Below are 25305 nucleotides of genomic sequence, written 5' to 3'. Positions count from 1 at the left end.
GACTAGAATTTCAAATGTTATGGAATGAAAAGTGTCTAATTGTATCATGGTTTACCAACAAACTGATTAAAGCACACAACTAATGGTAATTACATGGTAATACATTATATTTATGCCTATTCAAAATGTATAGCCTTTTTAATTGTAGTATATTTATTATTGTTTCAGGGTAAAACCAAATATTCTACTTTGCGCCATAGGGGTTACATGGGCAGTAATTTAACGGAGACCCCCCGTTTTTCAACCCTGGCCTCATCCTCAAATTCTTTATAGTTGAGAAGTAGTGAAGACACTAGTTGAAGACACTATGTGAGCGTGAGAGCGTATTACTATGAGGATGTTTGATACCCAGTGGTGTAAAGTACTTAAGTAAAAATACTTTAAAGTACTACTTAAGTTGTTTTTGGGGTATCTGTACTTTACTATTTATAATTTTGACAACTTTTACTTCACTACATTCCTAAAGAAAATAATTATACTTTTTACTTCATACATTTTCCCTAACACCCAAAAGTACTCCTTACATTTTGACAGGAAAATGGTCCAATTCACACACTTATCAAGAGAACATCCCTGGTCATCCCTACTGTGATCAGTCTGCGATAATTCAGGGCGGGATGGTAAATTGTTGCAACAATAGTTTAAAATTGTTTCATTGTAACCATTAAATGTAGCTTCTTTCCAACCATGATCACGTAAAGCAGTTGAGAAATGATGATGCCTTGATATTATGGTGCAGACAGTTGACAGCCTGTCAAACTAAAAGCTGTCACCAATTATGTCACTACAATGAGGCATATCCTAAACCAAGTTTATATCGCAACAATTATGTCAATTCTGAATATCTTTAGGCCTATTTGTAGTTTTTAAATTTCCAAAATCTGCTTCAGTGAAAGCAAATCCTCGCCTGCAGCACCCAGAAGTGAACAGTAGGCGACCCGGAAGGTCTGAACTCCGACTGAAGGCAAGCAAAAGGAACATCTTATTATTTTATAAAATATCATTAAATCTACCATCGAGGTGTCAGGTTTGTATACATTTTTTCGCCTCTTTTGTGTGCAATTTTAAAAACGTTCGGCTGCAATGCTATTTTGAAAGCAGTTATCGTTACCATTTGAGTCGTCAAAAAGTTCAAATAAAAAAATATTAGCCATTACCAGAGCATATTTGAAAAGGACAACGTTCTAGTTATATTGTGCATAGCACACAGACATGCGGCAGATGAGATGCAGTTAAGCTACTATTCTGGAATTGAATTATGGATTTGCATAGCGAGAGAACCCAGTTGTCCATAACGCATTGCATTTTGCAAGGCATGATTGTTGTAGGAAGTGTCTAGTTTTTTTCTTCTTCCTCGAGCCGGGCTATTCAAACCTGCTAATCTAAGTAAACAATCATTCGTACACGTACGCTAATGCAAAGAAATGGATTACAAATTTGCATGCATCGAGACACGTCTACTTTTTTAGGCGAATTATTACTGTACATTTGGGATCTGCAGAATATGGCGTCCAGTCCTTATAAAAATAAGACAGGCTGCCATTTTTGTTTTCCTTTTGTCTGAATTTTTTAAATAAAACTGTCTGAGAATGTGGGAGAGGCTGTGGAGCGAGGCACCAGGGGGGATCAGAGTTGCTCTGCAGTCTAAATGCTCCTTATTTGATGTTTTATGTGTTAGCATTTTAAGTTCCAAAGGTATTTTTTTTTTAAATCTGCAAATAAACGTAGACGTCCATATAGAATAAGGAAAAGTTAAGTAGCCTAACTTTTGTTTTAGTTCACAAGTCTAGACCAGCCTCAAGTGATTTGTCTACCCTTATTATAGGCTGATAATTGATTACTCATTTATTTTCATATCTGTGTTAAGAAAATTATTTATAGAGCAAATAATAGCCTATAGTATTCGTATTGCAAATATGACGTTGGGCTAATGTTGCACGATTGACATAGGCCTACTAGCCTAATTTGCCGCTAATCGTCTGAAGATGGATAACCTGCAGCCTAATATTTTTAATTTCCTTAAACACGACTAGCCTATACATTTCGGTCTATGGGCTACAGTAATTTAAAAACTCGTACATCTGACTGGCTAGAAAGCAATAGACACCATTTTGAGAAACAGCAGTATTTGGGTTTTTATTGCGTAGGGGCATGACACAGAACGATAAAATCACTGATATCGGTTCAAATTGATTTAAATCTGCGGACACATTTCAGATAGCGGTTCTCACCACAGATGTTTCAGCATGCAGCTATTTCTGCTGTGACTCATAGTTTAGGTGGTTCACCGTGGCTATTTCACTGTCTGTAACAACTAATGCAAAATATTGTAGTATTTCAATTGAAGACTTGATTCCTCAATACAATTGAAATTTGATTCAATATTGTATACTGTCAAAAATGTGGGTTTAAAAAAGTATTTCAAAACCACAGTCTGTAAGATTAGGTGTTGTTATTCAAAATTAATGTTGCTCTCCTTGAATAGCAACTTGAGCACTACTTATACATAATGGAAATCAAGCAATGTTGGCATGTAGGAAGGTAATGGGATACATTTGCTCCATTGTTAAACATTTTTGCAGTGGTCAACTCTTTGATGGTTGGCACATTTTACAGAGTGTGGCTTCAATCGGAATTAGGCATTATGGGGATTTCAAGGGGCTCAGTCAATAACAAAAGTGAAGTGTGTTAATTTCTTAACATTGATCCTGGGGACCCAAAGTTTAGAACTATGTTGGATTTTACTCCAGCTGAGTATCAACAAAAAACATAGTACACTGCTCAAAAAAATAAAGGGAACACTTAAACAACACAATGTAACTCCAAGTCAATCACACTTCTGTGAAATCAAACTGTCCACTTAGGAAGCAACACTAATTGACAATAAATTTCACATGCTGTTGTGCAAATGGAATAGACAAAAGGTGGAAATTATAGGCAATTAGCAAGACACCCCCAATAAAGGAGTGGTTCTGCAGGTGGTGACCACAGACCACTTCTCAGTTCCTATGCTTCCTGGCTGATGTTTTGGTCACTTTTGAATGCTGGCGGTGCTTTCACTCTAGTGGTAGCATGAGACGGAGTCTACAACCCACACAAGTGGCTCAGGTAGTGCAGCTCATCCAGGATGGCACATCAATGCGAGCTGTGGCAAGAAGGTTTGCTGTGTCTGTCAGCGTAGTGTCCAGAGCATGGAGGCGCTACCAGGAGACAGGCCAGTACATCAGGAGACGTGGAGGAGGCCGTAGGAGGGCAACAACCCAGCAGCAGGACTGCTACCTCCGCCTTTGTGCAAGGAGGAGCAGGTGGAGCACTGCCAGAGCCCTGCAAAATGACCTCCAGCAGGCCACAAATGTGCATGTGTCTGCTCAAACGGTCAGAAACAGACTCCATGAGGGTGGTATGAGGGCCCGACGTCCACAGGTGGGGGTTGTGCTTACAGCCCAACACCGTGCAGGACGTTTGGCATTTGCCAGAGAACACCAAGATTGGCAAATTCGCCACTGGCGCCCTGTGCTCTTCACAGATGAAAGCAGGTTCACACTGAGCACATGTGACAGACGTGACAGAGTCTGGAGACGCCATGGAGAACGTTCTGCTGCCTGCAACATCCTCCAGCATGACCGGTTTGGCGGTGGGTCAGTCATGGTGTGTGGTGGCACAGCCCTCTATGTGCTCGCCAGAGGTAGCCTGACTGCCATTAGGTACCGAGATGAGATCCTCAGACCCCTTGTGAGACCATATGCTGACACATGCACATTTGTGGCCTGCTGGAGGTCATTTTGCAGGGCTCTGGCAGTGCTCCTCCTTGCACAAAGGCGGAGGTAGCGGTCCTGCTGCTGGGTTGTTGCCCTCCTACGGCCTCCTCCACGTCTCCTGATGTACTGGCCTGTCTCCTGGTAGCGCCTCCATGCTCTGGACACTACGCTGACAGACACAGCAAACCTTCTTGCCACAGCTCGCATTGATGTGCCATCCTGGATGAGCTGCACTACCTGAGCCACTTGTGTGGGTTGTAGACTCCGTCTCATGCTACCACTAGAGTGAAAGCACCGCCAGCATTCAAAAGTGACCAAAACATCAGCCATGAAGCATAGGAACTGAGAAGTGGTCTGTGGTCACCACCTGCAGAACCACTCCTTTATTGGGGGTGTCTTGCTAATTGCCTATAATTTCCACCTTTTGTCTATACCATTTGCACAACAGCATGTGAAATTTATTGTCAATCAGTGTTGCTTCCTAAGTGGACAGTTTGATTTCACAGAAGTGTGATTGACTTGGAGTTACATTGTGTTGTTTAAGTGTTCCCTTTATTTTTTTGAGCAGTGTATATCAGATTAGCAACCTATTATCACCTATCCTCTCTTCAGCTTTAGTTACGTGGAAGAGTTCAGATTTCATCTATTTGATTGTCTTGCTAATGGGAGTAATTGATTTAGATTGAAACCTGCACACAGAACATTCCGGGGACTGACTCTTTTTTAAAGATCTTGCAGCTGGACCTGATCCAAGGCTTGATTCTCAACCATGTCCATGTTATCCCTGAAATAACTGAAAAAAGTCTGTCAGTTTAGTGTCGAATTAAATATGATTGATTTATTGAAAACAGTATACAGTCTTGGTTCTAGGGGTTGCCATGGCATAGACTGATTTTTCTCTTCCTGTTTGATTGTTGATTATGGCAGTAATACATTTGTAGGCATTACAGTCTCCGTCGGACAGGATGCTCTACACTCCATCTCGAATACACAAAGGACTCTACTTTAATATAGTTTGACACTTTTCTCTGTTGCCTAAGAAGCTGTGTTGTTATTATCACCAACATCAAACATGGCATATCAAAGACAGAGACAGCCGTCATATGGGGAAGATTATCAACTCTACCTATATTCCGCTCTTGCCCAGGAGACTCAGAGTGCCTCCAGGAAGTGAAATGGACACCCTGTCGGCATCATTAGGGAAATATTTTCTGGGTTTTTGTTCATAGGGCTGGACGTATCTTTTTAGTTTCTTTTGGCTGATGCAAGTGGACTGTGTTACGCTGCTGCTAAGTCAAACAGACTTTAGAAGGGTGGACTGTGCCAAAACACACAATGCAATATGTCATATAAAGAAATGAATAAGGCTTGAAAAGAGAAGCGATGGAAAGAAAGCCCACAGATCGCAGACATGTATGAGAGAGCAGCAGGCTCTACCATGGGACAAAGAGCAGCAATGTCCCTTGCCCCAAATTCTTCCAAATGTGACTTTTGCATAGAGAGATTGGAGTTAAAGTCTGTTCAGTGACATTCACTCTAAATGGATTAAATGGAACGTCAGGGAGCAGGGATATATGTTATTTTGTTCCCTGTGAAAATATTGACAGTGTAGGCTACAGAAATACCATATATTTTCAAACACCTCAACCATCAATGCAATTCTATCTTTAATCACAAAATGGTATAGGAAACTGCCAATATGACAAGTGTTTCTTAACAAGCTATATCTACCATGTGATGTTATGCTGTTTCTTTGGGGAGATGCCCATCATTCAGTGTGATGGTTAGAGAGTCTGCTGGCGGAGAGGGAGAATAAACAAGGCCTCATGGGTATTTCCCTTCCTAATGAGAGGATCCCTGTGACTCACACGTTTTTTTTTTCTTCCCTTCTTTGAGTAATGTCTCGCGGAATTGAATCCCCTGCAAATTCTCAGCTGTCTGTGGGCGACGGGAAGTTGTGACTCAGAAAAGTGTGATTATTAAGTGCTATACTTAGCTACAGTGCGTGTGGAACTGAAAACACACTTCCGTGGTGGACATGACGGAAGAAGAGGAGGGGAGAAAGTTAGAAAGTAGTTCCATTTACTTTGAATCGTGAGGCTAGAATACAATACATTTATAGTGGTTGGCGAGTGGCTAAATGTTCAGCATTAACTATATACGTCTATTGCAATAAGTCTATTGGAGATTCAGCAACTATTTATGAACTCATTAAAATGCTGCAAACATTTGAATGAATTGTGAGACTGAATTAGCTGTGTTGTTGTTGTCATATCTATTTATTTGGACAGTGTGCAGAAGGTAATATTTGCATCTGGTTTGTTTGTCACAGGATGGCTGAACCTCGTTTTAATAATCCCTACTTCTGGCCCCCACCACCCAACATGCCTGGCCAGGTGAGTACTGACTGTCTAGACTCTACCCTCACATTCAACAACAAGGTAGTTAGTATAAAAGAGGATGAGGGAGAAGATGATAATGGTGGACAGTAGACTGTGAAGATTGTCAATTATTATTCTAGGTAATGTAACATTGAGACCCATGAGCAGTGAAAGGTATTTTGCCTGCTTGATTGTCATGCAAATGTCCATGTAAAGTATGCACTATTTTTACGACTCACTTGAAGAGAGGACATAGATTAATGTCAATGTACTTAGGGTACATCGTTGAGTTATTTTCGTTTGAGTCCATTGGAGGGAGCCAAAGCAGAACAAATGAATGTAAGCCCACACAGATGTTAACTAAGGACTGTTCTTCTGTCTCTGTGTGTTGTTGTCTCCCTGCTGTCAGCTGGATAACCTTGTGTTGATCAACAAGATCAAGGAACAGCTGATGGCTGAGAAGATCAGACCACCCCACCTGCCGTCTTCCACAGTTCCCTCCCAACAGCAACTGCTGGGGAATCCTACACAGACAGAAGGTGGGCAGCATGTCCAGATGTCAGTTGAGAAACTGCAGCAGATGCAACAAGAACTCCATGCCCACAGCCCGTCCCAGCCAGACATTGCCCTGCACGCCCGGCCGGCCTCCAGCTCTGTGGCAGGTACCCTGACCGCCCCCTACCTCCCTTCACCAGGCCAGGCTCCACTGTCATTGACCACCACCACCACTCACACACTTCTATTCTCAGAGGCGGTTCAAATCAGAATGCACCTCTACTGTATGTCTTGTGATCACACCACCTCCCATCCTCCTCAATCTCATCAAGTGATTGGCACACATCCCCTCACATTTTATAAATAATTTTTGTGTCACTTGTAATTACTGTAATAGGCCTACTTATAATCTTTTTCTATCGTTGATAGATGGATGGGGAAAATACTTGTTGAGCCTTGTATGAGCCAGGCTTTATATTTCCTGTTAATGTTCTATGGTAAGAGTTTTTTTTTGTTGGTAAATTCTGTGAATTTTCTGCACATCTCTAACAGGACGTATTCTTGGTGATGTAAACTTTAATCTGGATGATAAAACAGCTATAAAAGCTAGAGGATTGTGGGAAGACTGGCATTTGCGTCAAATCATAGACCAACCCTCTAGAACGAACCACCTGTCAGGTAAACACATGATTTTTTGACACAGTAATGCCCGTCTGGCACATAGGAGAGACTGGGGTTAGTTCAGCCAAAGGGGTAAGTTGAGCCATGCTTGTTTCTAGGAAACCATACACAAAATGTATAATTTGACCAAGGTCATCATTTCATGGAGTCTGTGAAGGAAGAAACCACATGGAAAAAGTGTTAAGCAAGTTAGGTCCAAAAAAAAGATTTTCACCACGTCAAATTCATTTATTGTGTTAAGAGGTTTCATGATGCTTGTATCTAAACCAAAGTAGGTCATTTAAAAATTGTTCTATATATCAGTTGGGGTCTATAAGCTACAATATGAGGTCCTAAACCTAGCATGAAAGTGCATCCTTGTAGCTGTGTGGGCTAATATAGTCAAAATGTTTGCCTTGGGGTAAGTTCAGCCAATGGCCATGGGGGAAGTTGGTTGAGCCAATGGCAAGTTGAGCAAATTGAAGCGTTTTCTTCCCCTGGTGTAATGCAAGGCATATGAGGTAACAACAGGGCCTGGCCTGTGTTAGGTGTTAAAAAAAAGTGCAACATGTTTGTTAGGTGTTAAGCCAATGTTAAAATATGCTTAAAATGATTTATTTTTATTTTTTAATAATAATAAAAGCTTAAAATGATTAAAAGGCAACAAAAAAAGTTATTGTGATTAATTGTGTTTGGTTTTAAGAAGGTAGTGGTAATATTTCATTCATTACAGAAATTTGTAGGCGTCTTTACTTACCCTATCCCCCATCCGGAGTAATTCGTGCAAAGAGACCACTTTTTTGGACAAGCTACGTTTTCGTGAATTCAGATTATTTACAGGGATACACAACATCCTAAAATATATGTAGATATCTTTGTTAGAAATAATACTATATTTCCCTTGACGGAGTGATGCTGAGTGTAAAAAATGGCTCAACTTACCCAACTCTCCCCCACACGGAAAGAGAGGCAGACTTCCATAGCCCATTCCAAGATTCCTGTACTGTTGGCCTTTAGACTAATCCAGGCCTCTCAAAATGTGACAGGACTTTTGGCGTATCAACGTGATTTCAAACTACTTCAGCCAACAACTAGGCACATAGAGTATTCCTATGTTGAGCGAATAACTAAATGGGAACATGTCAATAGTTAATTTTGAGCATTGTCTCTGAAAAAGTATGCATAATTTTAAGAAGTATACATGTAACTGACTGCATTCTTCTGTTGGAGATTAGTCATTACATAATTATGTAGTGATTATTTAGTTTGTGAGTCATTTTTACCTCTTGACTTGCCAGGTCTGGCGCTTTCCTCTCGAATGGGCAACCATAACACCTCAGAGGCCGTCACTCTGACCACACCCACCTCCAACAGCCTGAGCCGACTAGGCGGAGCCCCTTCACCACATCATGTCCTCTCAGGCTTGGCCAGTGGCCCTGGGATGGAGCAAATCAAAAGTAACGGAGGCCTTGCTGGACTGCTGGGGCCCCCTCCCAAGATGGAGGGGCGAGGGCGTAAGAAGATAAAAGCTGAGAACGGTGGTGGCTCTCTGTTGGTGGTGCCTTACCCCATCCTAGCCTCAGGCAACGACCAATCCTGCCACACCATCACCCCCAAACCGGGCAAATGCTACAGGCATGAGCACACATGAACCTTTTACAGACATGTTGATTATACTCCAAATGTCTTACTGTCATATTGATTGCTTACGGTGTCTTCCATGTGTGTGTTGTTTTGCGCAGGTGTAAATCGTGCCCGCTGACCTTCTTCTCCAAGTCAGACATGCAGATCCACTCCAAGTCCCACACAGAGGCCAAGCCTCACAAGTGTCCCCACTGCTCCAAATCCTTCGCCAATGCATCCTACCTGGCCCAGCACCTCCGCATACACCTGGGCGTCAAACCTTATCACTGCTCCTACTGCGAGAAATGCTTCCGCCAGCTCTCCCACCTGCAGCAGCACACCAGGTCAAATCATGGACTAATTTGATCATCAGTTTGATACTGTTTTCATGTACCCACCAATTAGGTTCTATAGTGTAGTGATGATGATGATGATGTATCTTTCCCAGAACCCCAAAGTCATGTGTGTACTACGCTTTTAAAGTGTAATTACACTAGTGTTAATTATTTGCCTTCATAGATTATGCCTTTTTTAAATATATATTTTTTTACCTTTATTTAACTAGGCAAGTCAGTATTTTCAATGACGGCCTAGGAACAGTGGGTTAACTGCCTTGTTCAGGGGCAGAACGACAGATTTTTAAATTTTCAGCTCGGGGAGTCGATCTTGAAACCTTTCGGTTACTAATCCAACGCTCTAACCACTAGGCTACCTGCCGCCCCTCAGTGTTTTTAATATACACTGAGTGTGCAAAACATTAAGAACACCTTCCTACTATTGAGTTGCATCCCCCCACCCCCCCTTTTCCCCTCAGAACAGGTCAATTCGTTGGGGCATGGACTCTACAAGGTCTCGGAAGCATTCCACAGGGATGCTGGCCCATGTTGACTCCAATGGTTCCCACAGTTGTGTCAAGTTGCCTGGGAGTCCTATGGGTGCTTGATACACACACCTAACCCATTTCCTAACCTTAACTCAATTATTGATGTGATCCTTTGCTGTGTAATTTGTTTCCATTTACAGCAACAGGATACTTCAACCAATCCTGGAGCTTTAGTAACTTGCAAGCTACATGATTTTGTGCATTTTGTTTTTATTTTATTTAACTAGGCAAGTCAGTTGAGAACACATTTTTTATTTACAATGACGGCCTAGGAACAGTGGGTTAACTGCCTTGTTCAGGGGCAGAATAACTGATTTTTACCTTGTCAGCTCGGGGATTCGATCTAGCAACCTTTCGGTCACTGGCCCAACGCTCCACCAACTAGGCTACTTGCCGCCCGCTCGTTAAAAGCTCTTGAGCACGAACTGGCTGTGATTGGGAACGATTCCCATAAATAGCCCTACAAATACAAATTGGTATTTTTCCACGCATTTGCTAAGATATTTTTTTGTATTTCCTCGCATAGTTTATAATTTGACTCATGAAGTTATCTTAGCAAACATGTCACCGTTGGTTTAGTATGTTTTTAATTGCATAAAAAGATCACCAATCAATCAGGAGGATAGGCCTATTACGCATTCAAAATTCTAGAAAGTACCATTTTGATCATCCGTAGGTAAACATAACAAACACTAGAAATAATCAATTTAAAGTAGGCCGATATTTCTACAATCAACATCTAGGCCTGTCAAGCAATCCCCTGTGTATCAAGAATGATCCACCACCCAAAGAACTCCCAGGCAACTTGACACAACTGTGGGAAGCATTGGAGTTGAGCGTGAAAAACCCAGCAGCGTTGCAGTTCTAGATTAAGAAAACGGGGCGCCTGGCACCTACTAACATACCCCGTTCAAAGGCACTTAAATCTTTTCTCTTGCCCATTCACGCTCTGAATGGCACACATACACAATACATCTCTCAATTGTTTCAAGGCATAAAAATCCTTCTTTAACCTGTCTCCTCCCCTTCATCTACACTGATTGAAGTGGATTTAACAAGTGACATCAATAAGAGATCATAGCTTTCCCCTGGATTCACCTGGTCAGTCTATGCCATGGAAAGAGCAGGTGTTCTTAATGTTTTGTACACTCAGTGTATACAGTTGTAGTCATAAGTTTACATACATCTTAGCCAAATACATTTAAACTCAGCATTTCACAATTCCTGACATTTAATCCTAGTAAAAATCCCCTGTCTTAAGTCAGTTAGGATCACCACTTTATTTTAAGAATGTGAAATGTCAGAATAATAGTAGAGAGAATGATTTATTTCAGCTTTTATTTCTCTCATCACATTCCCAGTGGTTCAGAAGTTTACATACACTCAATTAGTATTTGGTAGCATTGCCTTTAAATTGTTTAACATGGGTCAAATGTTTCGGATAGCCTTCCACAAGCTTCCCACAATAAGTTGGGTGAATTTTGGCCCATTCTTTGTTTTATTTATTTAATTTCACCTTTATTTAACCAGGTAGGCTAGTTGAGAACAAGTTCTCATTTGCAACTGCGACCTGGCCAAGATAAAGCATAGCAATTCGACACAGAGTTACACATGGAATAAACAAAACATACAGTCAATAATACAGTAGAAAAAAAGAAAACAAAAAGTCTTTATACAGTGAGTGCAAATGAGGTAAGATAAGGGAGTTAAGGCGATAAATAGGCCATGGTGGCGAAGTAATTACAATATAGCAATGTAACACTAGAATTGTAGATGTGCAGAAGAGGAATGTGCAAGTAGAGATATTGGGGTACAAAGGAGCAAGATAAATAAATAAATACAGTATGGGGATGAGATAGATAGATGGGCTGTTTAGAGATGGGCTATGTACAGGTGCAGTGATCTGTGAGCTGCTCTGACAGCTGGTGCTTAAAGCTAGTGAGGGAGATATGAGTCTCCAGCTTCAGTGATTTTTGCAGTTCATTCCAGTCATTGGCAGCAGAGAACTGGAAGGAAAGGCAGCCAAAGGAGGAATTGCCTTTGGGGATGACCAGTGAAATATACCTGCTGGAGCGCGTGCTACAGGTGGGTGCTGCTATGGTGACCAGTGAGCTGAGATAAGGCGGGGCTTTACCTAGCAATGACTTATAGATGACCTGGAGCCAGTGGGTTTGGCGACGAACATGAAGCGAGGGCCAGCCAACAAGAACATACAGGTCGCAGTGGTGGGTAGTATATGGGGCTTTGGTGACAAAACGGATGGCACTGTGATAGACTGCATCCAATTTGCTGAGTAGAGTGTTGGAGGCTATTTTATAGATGACATCGCCGAAGTCGAGGATCGGTAGGATGGTCAGTTTTACGAGGGTATGTTTGGCAGCATGAGTGAAGGATGCTTTGTTGCGATATAGGAAGCCGATTCTAGATTTAATTTTGGATTGGAGATGCTTAATGTGAGTCTGGAAGGAGAGTTTACAGTCTAACCAGACACCTAGGTATTTGTAGTTGTCCACGTATTCTAAGTCAGAGCCGTCCAGAGTAGTGATGCTGGACGGGCGGGCAGATGCGGGCAGTGATCAATTGAATAGCATGCATTTAGTTTTACTTGCATTTAAGAGCAGTTGGAGGCCACGGAAGGAGAGTTGTATGGCATTGAAGCTCGTCTTGAGGTTAGTTAACACAGTGTCCAAAGAGGGGCCAGAAGTATATAGAATGGTGTTGTCTGCGTAGAGGTGGATCAGAGAATCACCAGCAGCAAGAGCGACATCATTGATGTATACAGAGAAGAGAGTTGGCCCGAGAATTGAACCCTGTGGCACCCCCATAGAGACTGCCAGAGGTCCGGACAACAGGCCCTCTGATTTGACACACTGAACTCTATAAGAGAAGTAGTTGGTAAACCAGGCGAGGCAATCATTTGAGAAACCAAGGCTGTCGAGTCTGCCAATAAGAATGTGGTGATTGACAGAGTCGAAAGCCTTGGCCAGGTCGATGAATACGGCTGCACAGTAATGTCTCTTATCGATTGCGGTTATGATGTCGTTTAGGACCTTGAGCGTGGCTGAGGTGCACCCATGACCAGCTCTGAAACCAGATTGCATAGCGGAGAAGGTACGGTGGGATTCGAAATGGTCGGTAATCTGTTTGTTAACTTGGCTTTCGAAGACCTTAGAAAGACAGGGTAGGATAGATATAGTTCTGTAGCAGTTTGGGTCTAGAGTACTTTGTGTGTGCCTATCTATGTATGTGAGTTGGTCTCTGATTACTGTGATTAGTTCAATGTAACATCATATACTATACATTGTAATCTCTTTGAAGAGGGGGATGACCGCGGCAGCTTTCCAATCTTTGGGAATCTCAGACAATACGAAAGAGAGGTTGAACAGGCTAGTAATAGGGGTTGCAACAATTTCAGCAGATAATTTTAGAAAGAGAGGGTCCAGATTGTCTAGCCCGGCTGATTTGTAGGGCTCCAGATTTTGCAGCTCTTTCAGAACATCAGCTATCTGGATTTGGGTGAAGGAGAAATGGTAGGGGCTTTGTGGGGTTGCTGTGGAGGGTGCCAGGCAGTTGACCGGGGTAGGGGTATCCAGGTGGAAAGCATGGCCAGCCGTAGAGAAATGATTATTGAAATTCTCAATTATAGTCGATTTATCGGTGGTAACAGTGTTTCCTAGCCTCAGAGCAGTGGGCAGCTGGGAGGAGGTGCTCTTATTCTCCATGGACTTTACAGTGTCCCAGAACCTTTTTGAGTTTGTACTACAGGATGCAAATTTCTGTTTGAAAAAGCTAGCCTTAGCTTTCCTAACTGCCTGTGTATATTTGTTCATAACTTCCCTGAACATTTGCATATCACGGGGGCTATTCGATGCTAATGCAGAACGCCACAGGATGTTTTTGTGCTTGTCAAGGGCAGACAGGTCTGGAATGAACCAAGGACCATATCTATTCCTAGTTCTTTATTTTTTTGAATGGGGCATGCTTATTTAAGATGGTGAGGAAAGCACTTTTAAAGAATAACCAGGCATCATCTACTGACGGGATGAGGTCAATGTCATTCCAGGATACCTCGGCCAGGTCGATTAGAAAGATCTGCTCGCAGAAGTGTTTTAGGGAGCGTTTGACAGTGATGAGGGGTGGTCGTTTGGTCGCAGACCCATTACGGATGCAGGCAATGAGGCAGTGATCGCTGAGATCTTGATTGAAAACAGCAGAGGTGTATTTGGAGGGCGAGTTAGTTAGGATGACATCTATGTGGGTGCCCGTGTTTATGGATTTGGGGTTGTACCTGGTAGGTTCATTGATAATTTGTGAGAGTTTGAGGGCATCAAGCTTAGATTGTAGAATGGCAGGGGTGTTAAGCATGTCCCAGTTTAGGTCAGCTAGTAGCACTAGCTCAGAAGATAGATGGGGGGCAATCGATTCACATATGGTGTCAAGGGCACAGCTGGGGGCAGAGGGTGGTCTATAGCAAGCGGCAACAGTGAGAGACTTGTTTCTGGAAAGGTGAATTTTTAGAAGTAGAAGCTCGAATTGTTTGGGTACAGACTTGGATAATAATACAGAACTCTACATGCTATCTTTGCAGTAGATTGCAACACCGCCATCTTTGGCAGTTCGATCTTGGCGGAAAATGTTATAGTTAGGGATGGAGATTTCAGGGTTTTTGGTGGGTTTCCTAAGCCAGGATTCAGACACGGCTAAGACATCCGGGTTGGCAGAGTGTACTAAAGCAGTGAGTAAAACAAACTTAGGGAGTAGGCTTCTAATGTTAACATGCATGAAACCAAGGCTTTTACGGTTACAGAAGTCAACAAATGAGAGTGGGAGTGGAACTAGGCACTGCAGGACCTGGATTAACCTCTACATCACCAGAGGAACAGAGGAGAAGTAGGATAAGGGTACGGCTAAAGGCTAAAGGCTATACAAACTGGCCGTCTAGCACGTTCGGAACAGAGAGTAAAAGGAGCAGGTTTCTGGGCCCGATAGCATAGATTCAAGGCATAGTGTACAGACAAAGGTAAGGTAGGATGTGAGTATATTGGAGGTAAACCTAGGCATTGAGTAATGATCAGAGAGATATAGTCTCTAGAGACGTTTAAACCAGGTGATGTCAACGCATATGTAGGAGGTGGAACAACATGGTTGGTTAAGGCATATTGAGCAGGGCTAGAGTCTCTACAGTGAAATAAGACAGTAATCACTAACCAGGACAGTAATGGACGAGGCATATTGATATTATGCATACCACTGCTGGCTTGCTTCTGAAGCTAAGCAGGGTTGGTCCTGGTCAGTCCCTGGATGGGAGACCAGGTGCTGCTGGAAGTGGTGTTGGAGGGCCAGTAGGAGGCACTCTTTCCTCTGGTCTAAACAAAGATCCCAATGCCCCAGGGCAGTGATTGGGGACACTGCTCTGTGTAGGGTGCCGTCTTTCGGATGGGACGATAAACGGGTGTCCTGACTCTCTGAGGTCATTAAAGATCCCATGGCACTTATCGTAAGAGTAGGGGAGTTAACCCCGGTGTCCTGGCTAAATTCCCAATCTGGCCCTCTACCATCACGGTCACCTAATAATCCCCAGTTTACAATTGGCTCATTCATCCCCCTCCTCTCCCCTGTAACTATTCCCCAGGTCGTTGCTGCAAATGAGAACGTGTTCTCAGTCAACTTACCTGGTAAAATAACGGTAAAATAAAAAATAAAAAAAATAAAAAATTAGAGAGAGGCATGCGAAGCCAAGTGAACATATGGGTCCAGTGAGTGGTTGGGCTGGCTGGGGACACGGCGATTCAGACAGTTAGCTCCTGACAGAGCTAGTGTAACTGAGTCAGGTTTGTAGGCCTCCTTGCTCGCACACGCTTTTCAGTTCTGCCCACAAATTTTCTATAGGATTAAGGTCAGGGCTTTGGGATGGCCACTCCAATACCTTGACTTTGTTGTCCTTAAGCCATTTTGCCACAACTTTGGAAGTATGCTTGGGGTCAATGTACATTTGGAAGACCCATTTGTGACCAAGCTTTAACTTCCTGACTGATGTCTTGAGATGTTGCTTCAATATATCCACATCATTTTCCTCCCTCATGATGCCATCTATTTTGTGAGGTGCACCAGTCCCTCCTGCAGCAAAGCACCCCCACAACATGATGTTGCCCGCCCCCGTGCTTCACGGTTGGGATGGTGTTCTTCGGCTTGCAAGCCTCCCCCTTTTTCCTCCAAACATAACAATGGTCATTATGGCCAAACAGTTCTATTTTTGTTTCATCAGGCCAGAGGACATTTCTCCAAAAAGTACAATCTTTGTCCCCATGTGCAGTTGCAAACCGTAGTCTGGCTTTTTTATGGCGGTTTTGGAGCAGTGGGTTCTTCCTTGCTGAGCCGTCGATATAGGTCGATATAGGACTCGTTTCTACTGTGGATATAGATACTTTTGTACCTGTTTCGTCCTGCATCTTCACAAGGTCCTTTGCTGTGGTTCTGGGATTGATTTGCACTTTTTGCACCAAAGCACATTCATCTCTAGGAGACAGAACGCGTCTCCTTCCTGAGCGGTATGACGGCTGCGTTGTCCCATGCTGTTTATACTTGCGAACTATTGTTTGTACAGATGAACGTGGTACCTTCAGGCATTTGGAAATTGCTCCCAAGGATGAACCAGACTTGCAGAGGTCAAACATTTTTTTATGAGATCTTGGCTGATTTCTTTTGATTTTCCCATGATGTCAAGCAAAGAGGCACTGAGTTTGAAGGTAGGCCTTGAAATACATCCACAGGTACACCTCCAATTGACTCAAATTATGTCAATTAGCCTATCAGAAGCCTCTAAAGCCATGACACCATTTTCTGGAATTTTCCAAGCTGTTTAAGGGCACAGTCAAGTTAGTGTATGTAAACTTCTGACCCACTGGAATTGTGATACAGTGAATTATAAGTGAAATAATCTGTCTGTAAACAATTGTTGGAAAAATGACTTGTGTCATGCACAAAGTAGATGTCCTAACCGACTTGCCAAAACTATAGTTTGTTAACAAGAAATTTGTGGAGTGGTTGAAAAACGAGTTTTAATGACTCCAACCTAAGTGTATGTAAACTTCCGACTTCAACTGTATGTATTAAGGTATTTTCTGACTTTATTGAACCGACAGAGAGGCTTACCGTAGGGAAAGATAGAGAGGGGTTGTGTCAAAGGGCAGTAGGCTGGATTTTTTCCTATGTCGACACCGTAGACACGTGTGTCGGATGCTGCGGCTTCATTAAATCTCCTCTTTACTATATCTTTTACAGGATTCACACTGGAGATCGGCCCTATAAATGTGCCCATCCAGGTTGTGAAAAAGCCTTCACTCAGCTCTCCAATCTGCAGGTATGGACTGGACTGGGTTTTCCACATCCTGGTCTTTTAACCACACCTCTTGCTCCCCGGCCACAAGATTTCCATCAACCTTCACACACACACACATCAACCCTGTTCTAGTTTTGAAGAGTTGATTTCGAGTTCCCTTTCAGTCAGTCAACTTCTGTAAAATTTACGATGGGGGAGTCACGCTCTTGCGACTTCGGTTGAAGGACCTACAATCACGCCTGACAAGTCCAATGAAATCCGCACCTCTCTGGAAGCCCCACTTTCCACAGATGATAAGCATAAGAATAGGCTTTATTCCTTTAATTATTCCGCTCTTCACCTCGGTATGAACAGGAACAATTTTAGCATGAATCACACTACTAAAATAAACAATTGGAACAAATGTTATTTGACACATACCCCTTTCCCAACAATGCAGAGTAAAAAAGTAAGAACATTTAGCAAAAAAAAAAAAAAGAAACACATAAAATAACAATAACGAGACTATATACAAGGAGTACCGGTACTGAGTCAATGGGCAGGGGTATGAGGTAGTTGAGGTAAGTGAAGTAGTTGTCAAGGTTGTGCGCTACTGGTGCAGAAGTCAGGTGCAGGAGAGCAGAGAGTATTGTTCAGGCACACACTTTATTAGGCAGAAGCAAACAAACGTAGGACGCAACAGCGTCAAACAAACCTCCAGCCAAAAGCGAAAGTGTAAAGCGTGACAAAGTCACAATGAAGCAAAAATGTTTAACCTTTCTGAACCAACCATAACGGTATCGGGATAATTGTCATCAGCAACGCTGAATAGCTTAGCGCGACAGTCAAATAATATTACTAGAAAATATTCATATTCATGAAATCACAAGTGCAATATTGCAAAACACAGCTTAGCCTTTTGTTAATCCACCTGTCGTCTCAGATTTTGAAATTATGCTTTACAGCGAAAGCAATACAAGCGTTTGTGTAAGTTTATCGATCGCTCGACAAAACATTAAGTACACTTAGCATCAGGTAACTTGGTCACGAAAATCAGAAAAGCAATCAAATTAATCGTTTACCTTTGATGATCTTCGGATGTTTTCACTCACGAGACTCCCAGTTAGACAACAAATGTTCCTTTTGTTCCATAAAGATATTTTTATATCCAAATACCTCCGTTCGTTTGGCGCGTTATGCTCAGAAATCCACAGGAAACAGCGGTCACGACAACGCAGACAAAAATTCCAGATAATATCCATAATGTCCACAGAAACATGTCAAACGTTTTTTATAATCAATCCTCAGGTAGTTTTTCAAATATATATTCGATAATATATCAACCGGGAGTATTGGTTTTCAATAGGACCGGGAGTAACAATGGCCGCCTTTCTCTGTTGCGCAAAACTCACTCTGAGAGCCCCCACCTATCCACTTACGCAATGTGATCGTTCTCGCTCATCTTTCTAAATAAAAGCCTGAAACTATGTCTAAAGGCTGTTGACACCTTAGGGAAGCCATATAAAAAGGAATCTGGTTGATATCCCTTTAAATGGGTGATAGGGATGCATAAGAACAGAGAGGTTTCAAAAACAGGCACTTCCTGATTGGATTTTCCTCAGGTTTTAGCCTGCAATATCAGTTCTGTTAAACTCACAGACAAAATTTTGACAGTTTTGGAAACTTTAGAGTGTTTTCTATCCTAATCCGACAATTATATGCATATTCTAGTTTCGGGGGCTGAGAAATAGACAGTTTCAAATGGGTACGTTTTTTAGCCAAAAACGAAAATACTGGCCCCTATACTTAAGAGGTTTTAACAATATAAACATACTACGGGTGAACATGGTACCCGAAAAAACCAGCCTGGCGCGTCACACAAAAACAGAGTGGTTTTGATACCATTATTCTGTCCTTTGTTCTGTTTCCTTCCTGTGTACACAGTTAGTATTATTTATTATTTCCTCTCTTTTTATATATATATAAAATATATATATATGTAGTGTGATTAGGGAATGTAAACCAGCTGTGCGGGGAAACAAGACAAAACAAATGGAACAATGAACAGTGGAGCGGCGATAGCTAGAAGGCCGGTGACGTCGACCACCGAACGCCGCCCGAACAAGGAGGGGAGCTGACTTCGGCGGAAGTCGTGACAGTAGTATGTACAGTACCAGTCAAAGGTTTGGACACACCTACTCATTCCAGGGTTTTCTTTATTTTGACTATTTTCTACATTGTAGAATAATAGTGAAGACATCAAAACTATGAAATAACACATATGGAATAATGTAATAACCAAAAAAGTGTTTTATATTTGAGATTCTTCAAAGTAGCCACCCTTTGTTGATGACAGCTTTGCACACTCCTGACATTCTCTCAACCAGCTACATGAGGTAGTCACCTGGAATGCATTAACGGCCTTGTTAAAAGTTCATTTGTGGAATTTCTTTCCTTAATGCGTTTGAGCCAATCAGTTGTGTTGTAACAAAGTAGGGGTGGTATTCAGAAGATAGCCCTATTTGGTAAAATACCAAGTCCATATTATAGCAAGAACAGCTCAAATAAGCAAAGAGAAACGACAGTCCATCATTACTTTAAGACATGAAGGTAAATCAATACGAAACAAGAACTTTGAAAGTTTCTTCAAGTGCAGTCGCAAAAACCATCAAGCACTATGATGAAACTAGCTTTCATGAGGACCGCCACAGGAAAGGAAGACCCAGATTTACCACTGCTGCAGAGGATAAGTTCATTAGAGTTAACTGCACCTCAGATTGCAGCCCAAATAAATGGACCGCAGAGTGAAGGGAAAGCAGCCAACAAGTGCTCAGCATACAGTGGGGGGAAAAAGTATTTAGTCAGCCACCAATTGTGCAAGTTCTTCCACTTAAAAAGATGAGAGAGGCCTGTAATTTTGTACATAGGTACACTTCAACTATGACAGACAAAATGAGAGAAGAAATTCAGAAAATCACATTGTAGGATTTTTAATGAATTTATTTGCAAATTATGGTGGAAAATAAGTATTTGGTCACCTACAAACAAGCAAGATTTCTGGCTCTCACAGACCTGTAACTTCTTCTTTAAGAGGCTCCTTTGTCCTCCACTCGTTACCTGTATTAATGGCACCTGTTTGAACTTGTTATCAGTATAAAAGACACCTGTCCACAACCTCAAACAGTCACACTCCAAACTCCACTATGGCCAAGACCAAAGAGCTGTCAAAGGACACCAGAAACAAAATTGTAGACCTGCACCAGGCTGGGAAGACTGAATCTGCAATAGGTAAGCAGCTTGGTTTGAAGAAATCAACTGTGGGAGCAATTATTAGGAAATGGAAGACATACAAGACCACTGATAATCTCCCTCGATCTGGGGCTCCACGCAAGATCTCACCCCGTGGGGTCAAAATGATCACAAGAACGGTTCTGGGGACCTAGTGAATGACCTGCAGAGAGCTGGGACCAAAGTAACAAAGCCTACCATCAGTAACACACTACGCCGCCAGGGACTCAAATCCTGCAGTGCCAGACGTGTCCCCCTGCTTAAGCCAGTACATGTCCAGGCCCGTCTGAAGTTTGCTAGAGAGCATTTGGATGATCCAGAAGAAGATTGGGAGAATGTCATATGGTCAGATGAAACCAAAATATAACTTTTTGGTAAAAACTCAACTCGTCGTGTTTGGAGGACAAAGAATGCTGAGTTGCATCCAAAGAACACCATACCTACTGTGAAGCATGGAGGTGGAAACATCATACTTTGGGGCTGTTTTTCTGCAAAGGGACCAGGACGACTGATCCGTGTAAAGGAAAGAATGAATGGGGCCATGTATCGTGAGATTTTGAGTGAAAACCTCCTTCCATCAGTAAGGGCATTGAAGATGAAACGTGGCTGGGTCTTTTAGCATGACAATGATCTCAAACACACCGCCCGGGCAACGAAGGAGTGGCTTCGTAAGAAGCATTTCAAGGTCCTGGAGTGGCCTAGCCAGTCTCCTGATCTCAACTGCATAGAAAATCTTTGGAGGGAGTTGAAAGTCCGTGTTGCCCAGCAACAGCCCCAAAACATCACTGCTCTAGAGGAGATCTGCATGGAGGAATGGGCCAAAATACCAGCAACAGTGTGTGAAAACCTTGTGAAGACTTACAGAAAACATTTGACCTCTGTCATTGCCAACAAAGGGTATATAACAAAGTATTGAGATGACCAAATACTTATTTTCCACCATAATTTGCAAATAAATTCATAAAAAATCCTACAATGTGATTTTCTGGAAAGAAAATTCTCATTTTGTCTGTCATAGTTGAAGTGTACCTATGATGAAAATTACAGGCCTCTCGCATCTTTTTAAGTGGGAGAACTTGCACGATTGGTGGCTGACTAAATACTTTTTTGCCCCACTGTATGTGGGAACTCCTTTAAGACTGTTGGAAATGCATTCCAGGTGAAGCTGGTTGAGAGAATGCCAAGAGTGTGCAAAGCTGTCATCAAGGAAAAGAGTGGCTACTTTGAAGAAGTTTGTTTAACACTTTTTTGGTTACTACATGATTCCATATGTGTTATTTCATAGTTTATGTCTTTACTATTATTCTACAATGTAGAAAATATTAAAAAATAAATAAAAACCAATGAGTAGGTGTGTCCAAACTTTTGACTGGTACTGTATTCGGGCTCTATTTACTCTCAGATTTGAAAATGCTAATTAGCATCAAAGTAGACTTTATGCAAAGACTACAAATCCCTGCAAGCTCCTGCACGTCATCTCTAGCTGGCATGGGTATTTATGGGTAGGATGACTCATACTGTGGTACTCTATAGGATAAAATTGTTCTGCAGCGAGTTGAGCATCACCAAACAGTTTTGTGAGGTTTTATCGCTTGGATGTCACTGCTCCCAGTGTACCTACAGCTAGGACAGGGGAAAGTCACTAGGCAGCGTGCCATGTGCGCAATACCTAGACTGCCGCATTTGGCAGCATCAGGTCTGGGTGGTATCCCACCCCATCCCAAAGGGAACGTAACATTATGACTATAATTACTTTTCGCTAAAGGAGGGAAATGAGGTAAAACACCTGTTTGGCCCTGCACTGCCTGTTCCTCGGCTTGGTGAAGATTATTAAATTGAAGGAATGAATCCGAGCCTCACGCTTATCTCCTGTGGAAGGCGGGGCTTCCAGCGAGGAGCGGATAGCATTGGCCTTGTCAGGCGTGATTGTAGATCCTTCAACCGAAGTTGTGAGAGTATGATTCCCCCATAGTATGTTGTACCTTGTTTCCCTCCTCCAGGGAACAGAAGTTATAGTCATAACGTTAAGTTCTTTACCACTGTGGTTTGCTATAATTCAAGGTAACTTTCTTTGTCCCAGAGAAGGCAATAAAAACATATAAAATCCACTGTCACAGACAACAATGCTATTCATTCTTCTTATATTTCACACACATGCTATTATACCTGAAAATATTGACAACCTTTGGAAATAATTGTATTTTTACTGTAGTATGTTTTGAGTTATTGGATTTTCAGTATGATTTTCCTCCATTCCCACCTCTCAGAATTCTGGTCAGACGATGGCCTGGTTTGACAGGAAGTGCATTTGTAGCAAGATAACGTTTCCCTACCCTGAAAGTCTAGATAGGTCTTTGAATCGTGTAATGTAATCACTGTGTCCGTCTGTTTCCCTGCCTCAGTCTCATCAGAGACAGCACAACAAAGACAAGCCCTACAAGTGTCCGAACTGCTACCGTGCCTACTCGGACTCCGCCTCACTGCAGATCCACTTGTCTGCGCATGCCATCAAAAACGCCAAGGCCTACTGCTGCAGCATGTGTGGCAGAGCCTACACCTCAGTGAGTAGGCTATGCGGCAGCATGAACTGATGTTTTCACTGGATGTGGGCAAACATTTTCACTGTCGTTAGCCACAGAGTCCTAGTGTTGTTTCTTAATTCTCAGTCAATATATAAATAGTAATGGTACTGTAGACCATCACTCTTTTAAAAAGGACACTTTTGGGGAAGCATTTATACCTCATTGTCTACTGAAGCTTGGTGTTAACTGAACTTTATTTGATGTTTGTCCTCAGGAGACCTACCTTATGAAGCACATGTCCAAACATACGGTGGTGGAACACCTGGTGAGCCATCACTCTCCACAGAGGACGGATTCTCCCAGTATCCCCATACGGATCTCCCTCATCTGAGCACTTCGCCCTGACACCCTACCCCTGACACCCTACCCCTGACACCCATGGAGGAACCCCCTGTAAGGTTACCCCTCCACTTAAGCGTAATCAATCCCAGATATTGGCTTTTATTTGTTTGTTTGTATACCCCATGTGGGTTTCAAAAATGTGTCAAACTGTATTTGTACCTTATCAAGAGGTAGACTTTTTCCCCCCTTTTTTTCTGTCATCTATATGGTGTGGTTGGGTAATGTTTGGGACATCCAAAGATGATTTTACAGCACTTTCAGGCCTCATAGTATTGGCCAAAAAGGTTTTTAGTCTACTAAGACAATAAAAGGCATTGCTCCAGGCAGCTAAAAAGTTAACCATAGGTGTTATAATGCATTAAAGGACCACTCCTACTATGTTTTTTATATTGTCCTTTTCTCTCTTTACGCTTTGCAAAAGTATATTTACATTGGGAACTTTACCTTCCTTTTGGTTAGGTCAACTAAATCATGTATCCAAGCATTTTTTTTGCCACTCCTAATGTCAATGTTTGCATCACTTTTGTTACTTAAAAAGGAATTGTTCTCATGTAAGCTTTATAACGCTTAAGTATGTCTTTTAGACAACAATGCACACAAAAGGCTTTCAAATTGGAGGGCCAATACCTATGTTTTATTGTTGTAGTTTTCATCTTGTTAATATTATTGTCCATGGTATTAAAAAGGACACTGCTTAAGGCAATCCTGAAAAGCACCAAAATATATTTTGGATCTGATGTTGGTATTTGTAGAAACTCAGCATGTAAGAGTAAAAATATTTTGGTGATGTATTGAAGAAATGTAGCACAAAGAATTGTCCATAATGGAACTGACATATTTGTTGGTTCAAGCCATTCCAGTACCTGACAGATTTTCAACAAGATTTGAATGGAGGCAGACAACTAATTTCAAATCGAAATGTATGAAATATCTTAACACACATTCCATTATATGTAACATTTCAATGTGACTCGATTGAACCCTCTACCATGTGTCATGCTGTGGTCAATTACATGCATGAGCTCTGCCTGTGTGCTACAAAGATTTGTTTACCGACGTTGATGAGGAAGGGGTCTCATATTTCCTTTTATCTTACCTATGAAATAGGAATGGAAAGTACAAATACGAGAATCCACAGGTTTGAAACCAAATGAATGTAATCCTTTTTCATTTGTATATTTTCCCCATGTCTGCCAGTGATGGATATGGTGTGCTGTCTGGTAGAAAATGGCAGAGCACATTGCAAAATGTGATACCTCCTGGCCTTTCATTGGTTAACACCTGTGAAACTCTTTGCGAAGAACAACATGTGCTGCCTCCTCACTGTCTCCTTTTCTATTGAGTGATTATTTGTACATATATTCTGCATCTATGTCCTGCAGGTTATTTTATGCCCTTTAATGTTTAAATTGAAAATTAGTAAATTCCTGTTTTGGGTGTCCCATGAAATATGTATAGATATCTTTATGTACAAAAAGACCTCCTTGTGTCTTGTAATCATTTTGCTCTCATGTCTCATGTATGAATGATTAACATTTTGTTCATTTTATACGTATTTAAGCCTTAACTTTTATCATTGTATTACATTTTATTTGTCTCATATTGATGCCTCTCTGTATCCAGTGTTTTATGCATTTTATTTCATAGCATGGAATATACTGTAAATAAACTATATTAACTGTTAATCCCTTTTCTATAGTAAATGATTATATAGGTCTAGCTATTATTACAAAAATCATTGTTTCATTTGTCATGCATTGTGGTACCATGTCCACATTACACGCAGTCAAGACGTAGAGTGAATTGACTTTGTGTAAGAATGAGCAAAAAATAAAAGTATTCAAATGTTCCAATAGTTTGGGATTATTTTTATTGGCCAATACGTCCTTACATAATAATATATAAATTATACTTCAAGACCTACATAAGCATTTCATATCAACTGTTGTTCCTTGGCAAACATTTATTTCAAATA

At 41.8% G+C, this 25305-nt stretch overlaps 1 protein-coding gene across 2 annotated transcripts; it reads left to right on the top strand.

Moving 5' to 3' along the window:
- The first annotated feature begins 915 nt into the window (after positions 1–915).
- On the top strand, positions 916–25179 carry LOC139535518 (zinc finger protein 362-like). Of its 2 annotated transcripts, none has more exons than XM_071334995.1 (9): positions 916–1027; positions 6091–6154; positions 6549–6801; positions 7187–7312; positions 8593–8929; positions 9037–9261; positions 17082–17160; positions 22809–22967; positions 23203–25179. In XM_071334995.1, the coding sequence occupies exons 2-9, from the start codon at positions 6092–6094 to the stop codon at positions 23317–23319; spliced, it is 1359 nt and encodes a 452-aa protein (XP_071191096.1). In that variant the 5' UTR covers positions 916–1027; position 6091; the 3' UTR covers positions 23320–25179. The 2 variants fall into 2 exon arrangements, with proteins under 2 accessions (XP_071191096.1, XP_071191095.1); XM_071334994.1 differs by lacking the exon at positions 916–1027 and adding an exon at positions 5438–5998.
- The last annotated feature ends 126 nt before the right edge of the window (positions 25180–25305 follow it).

This window comes from Salvelinus alpinus, chromosome 12 (assembly GCF_045679555.1).
Source record: "Salvelinus alpinus chromosome 12, SLU_Salpinus.1, whole genome shotgun sequence".
In the NCBI taxonomy this organism is placed as follows: Eukaryota; Metazoa; Chordata; class Actinopteri; order Salmoniformes; family Salmonidae; genus Salvelinus; species Salvelinus alpinus.
This window is presented reverse-complemented; position numbering and strand designations above follow the sequence as displayed.

Excerpts from the sequence above, each read along its gene's own strand:
- LOC139535518 (XM_071334994.1), top strand. The coding sequence starts at position 5,961 with ATGAACTCATTAAAATGCTGCAAACATTTGAATGAATT. Across the intron at positions 9,262-17,081 it reads CACCTGCAGCAGCACACCAG|GATTCACACTGGAGATCGGC; the intron begins GTCAAATCATGG and ends TATCTTTTACAG. Across the intron at positions 17,161-22,808 it reads CTCAGCTCTCCAATCTGCAG|TCTCATCAGAGACAGCACAA; the intron begins GTATGGACTGGA and ends TCCCTGCCTCAG.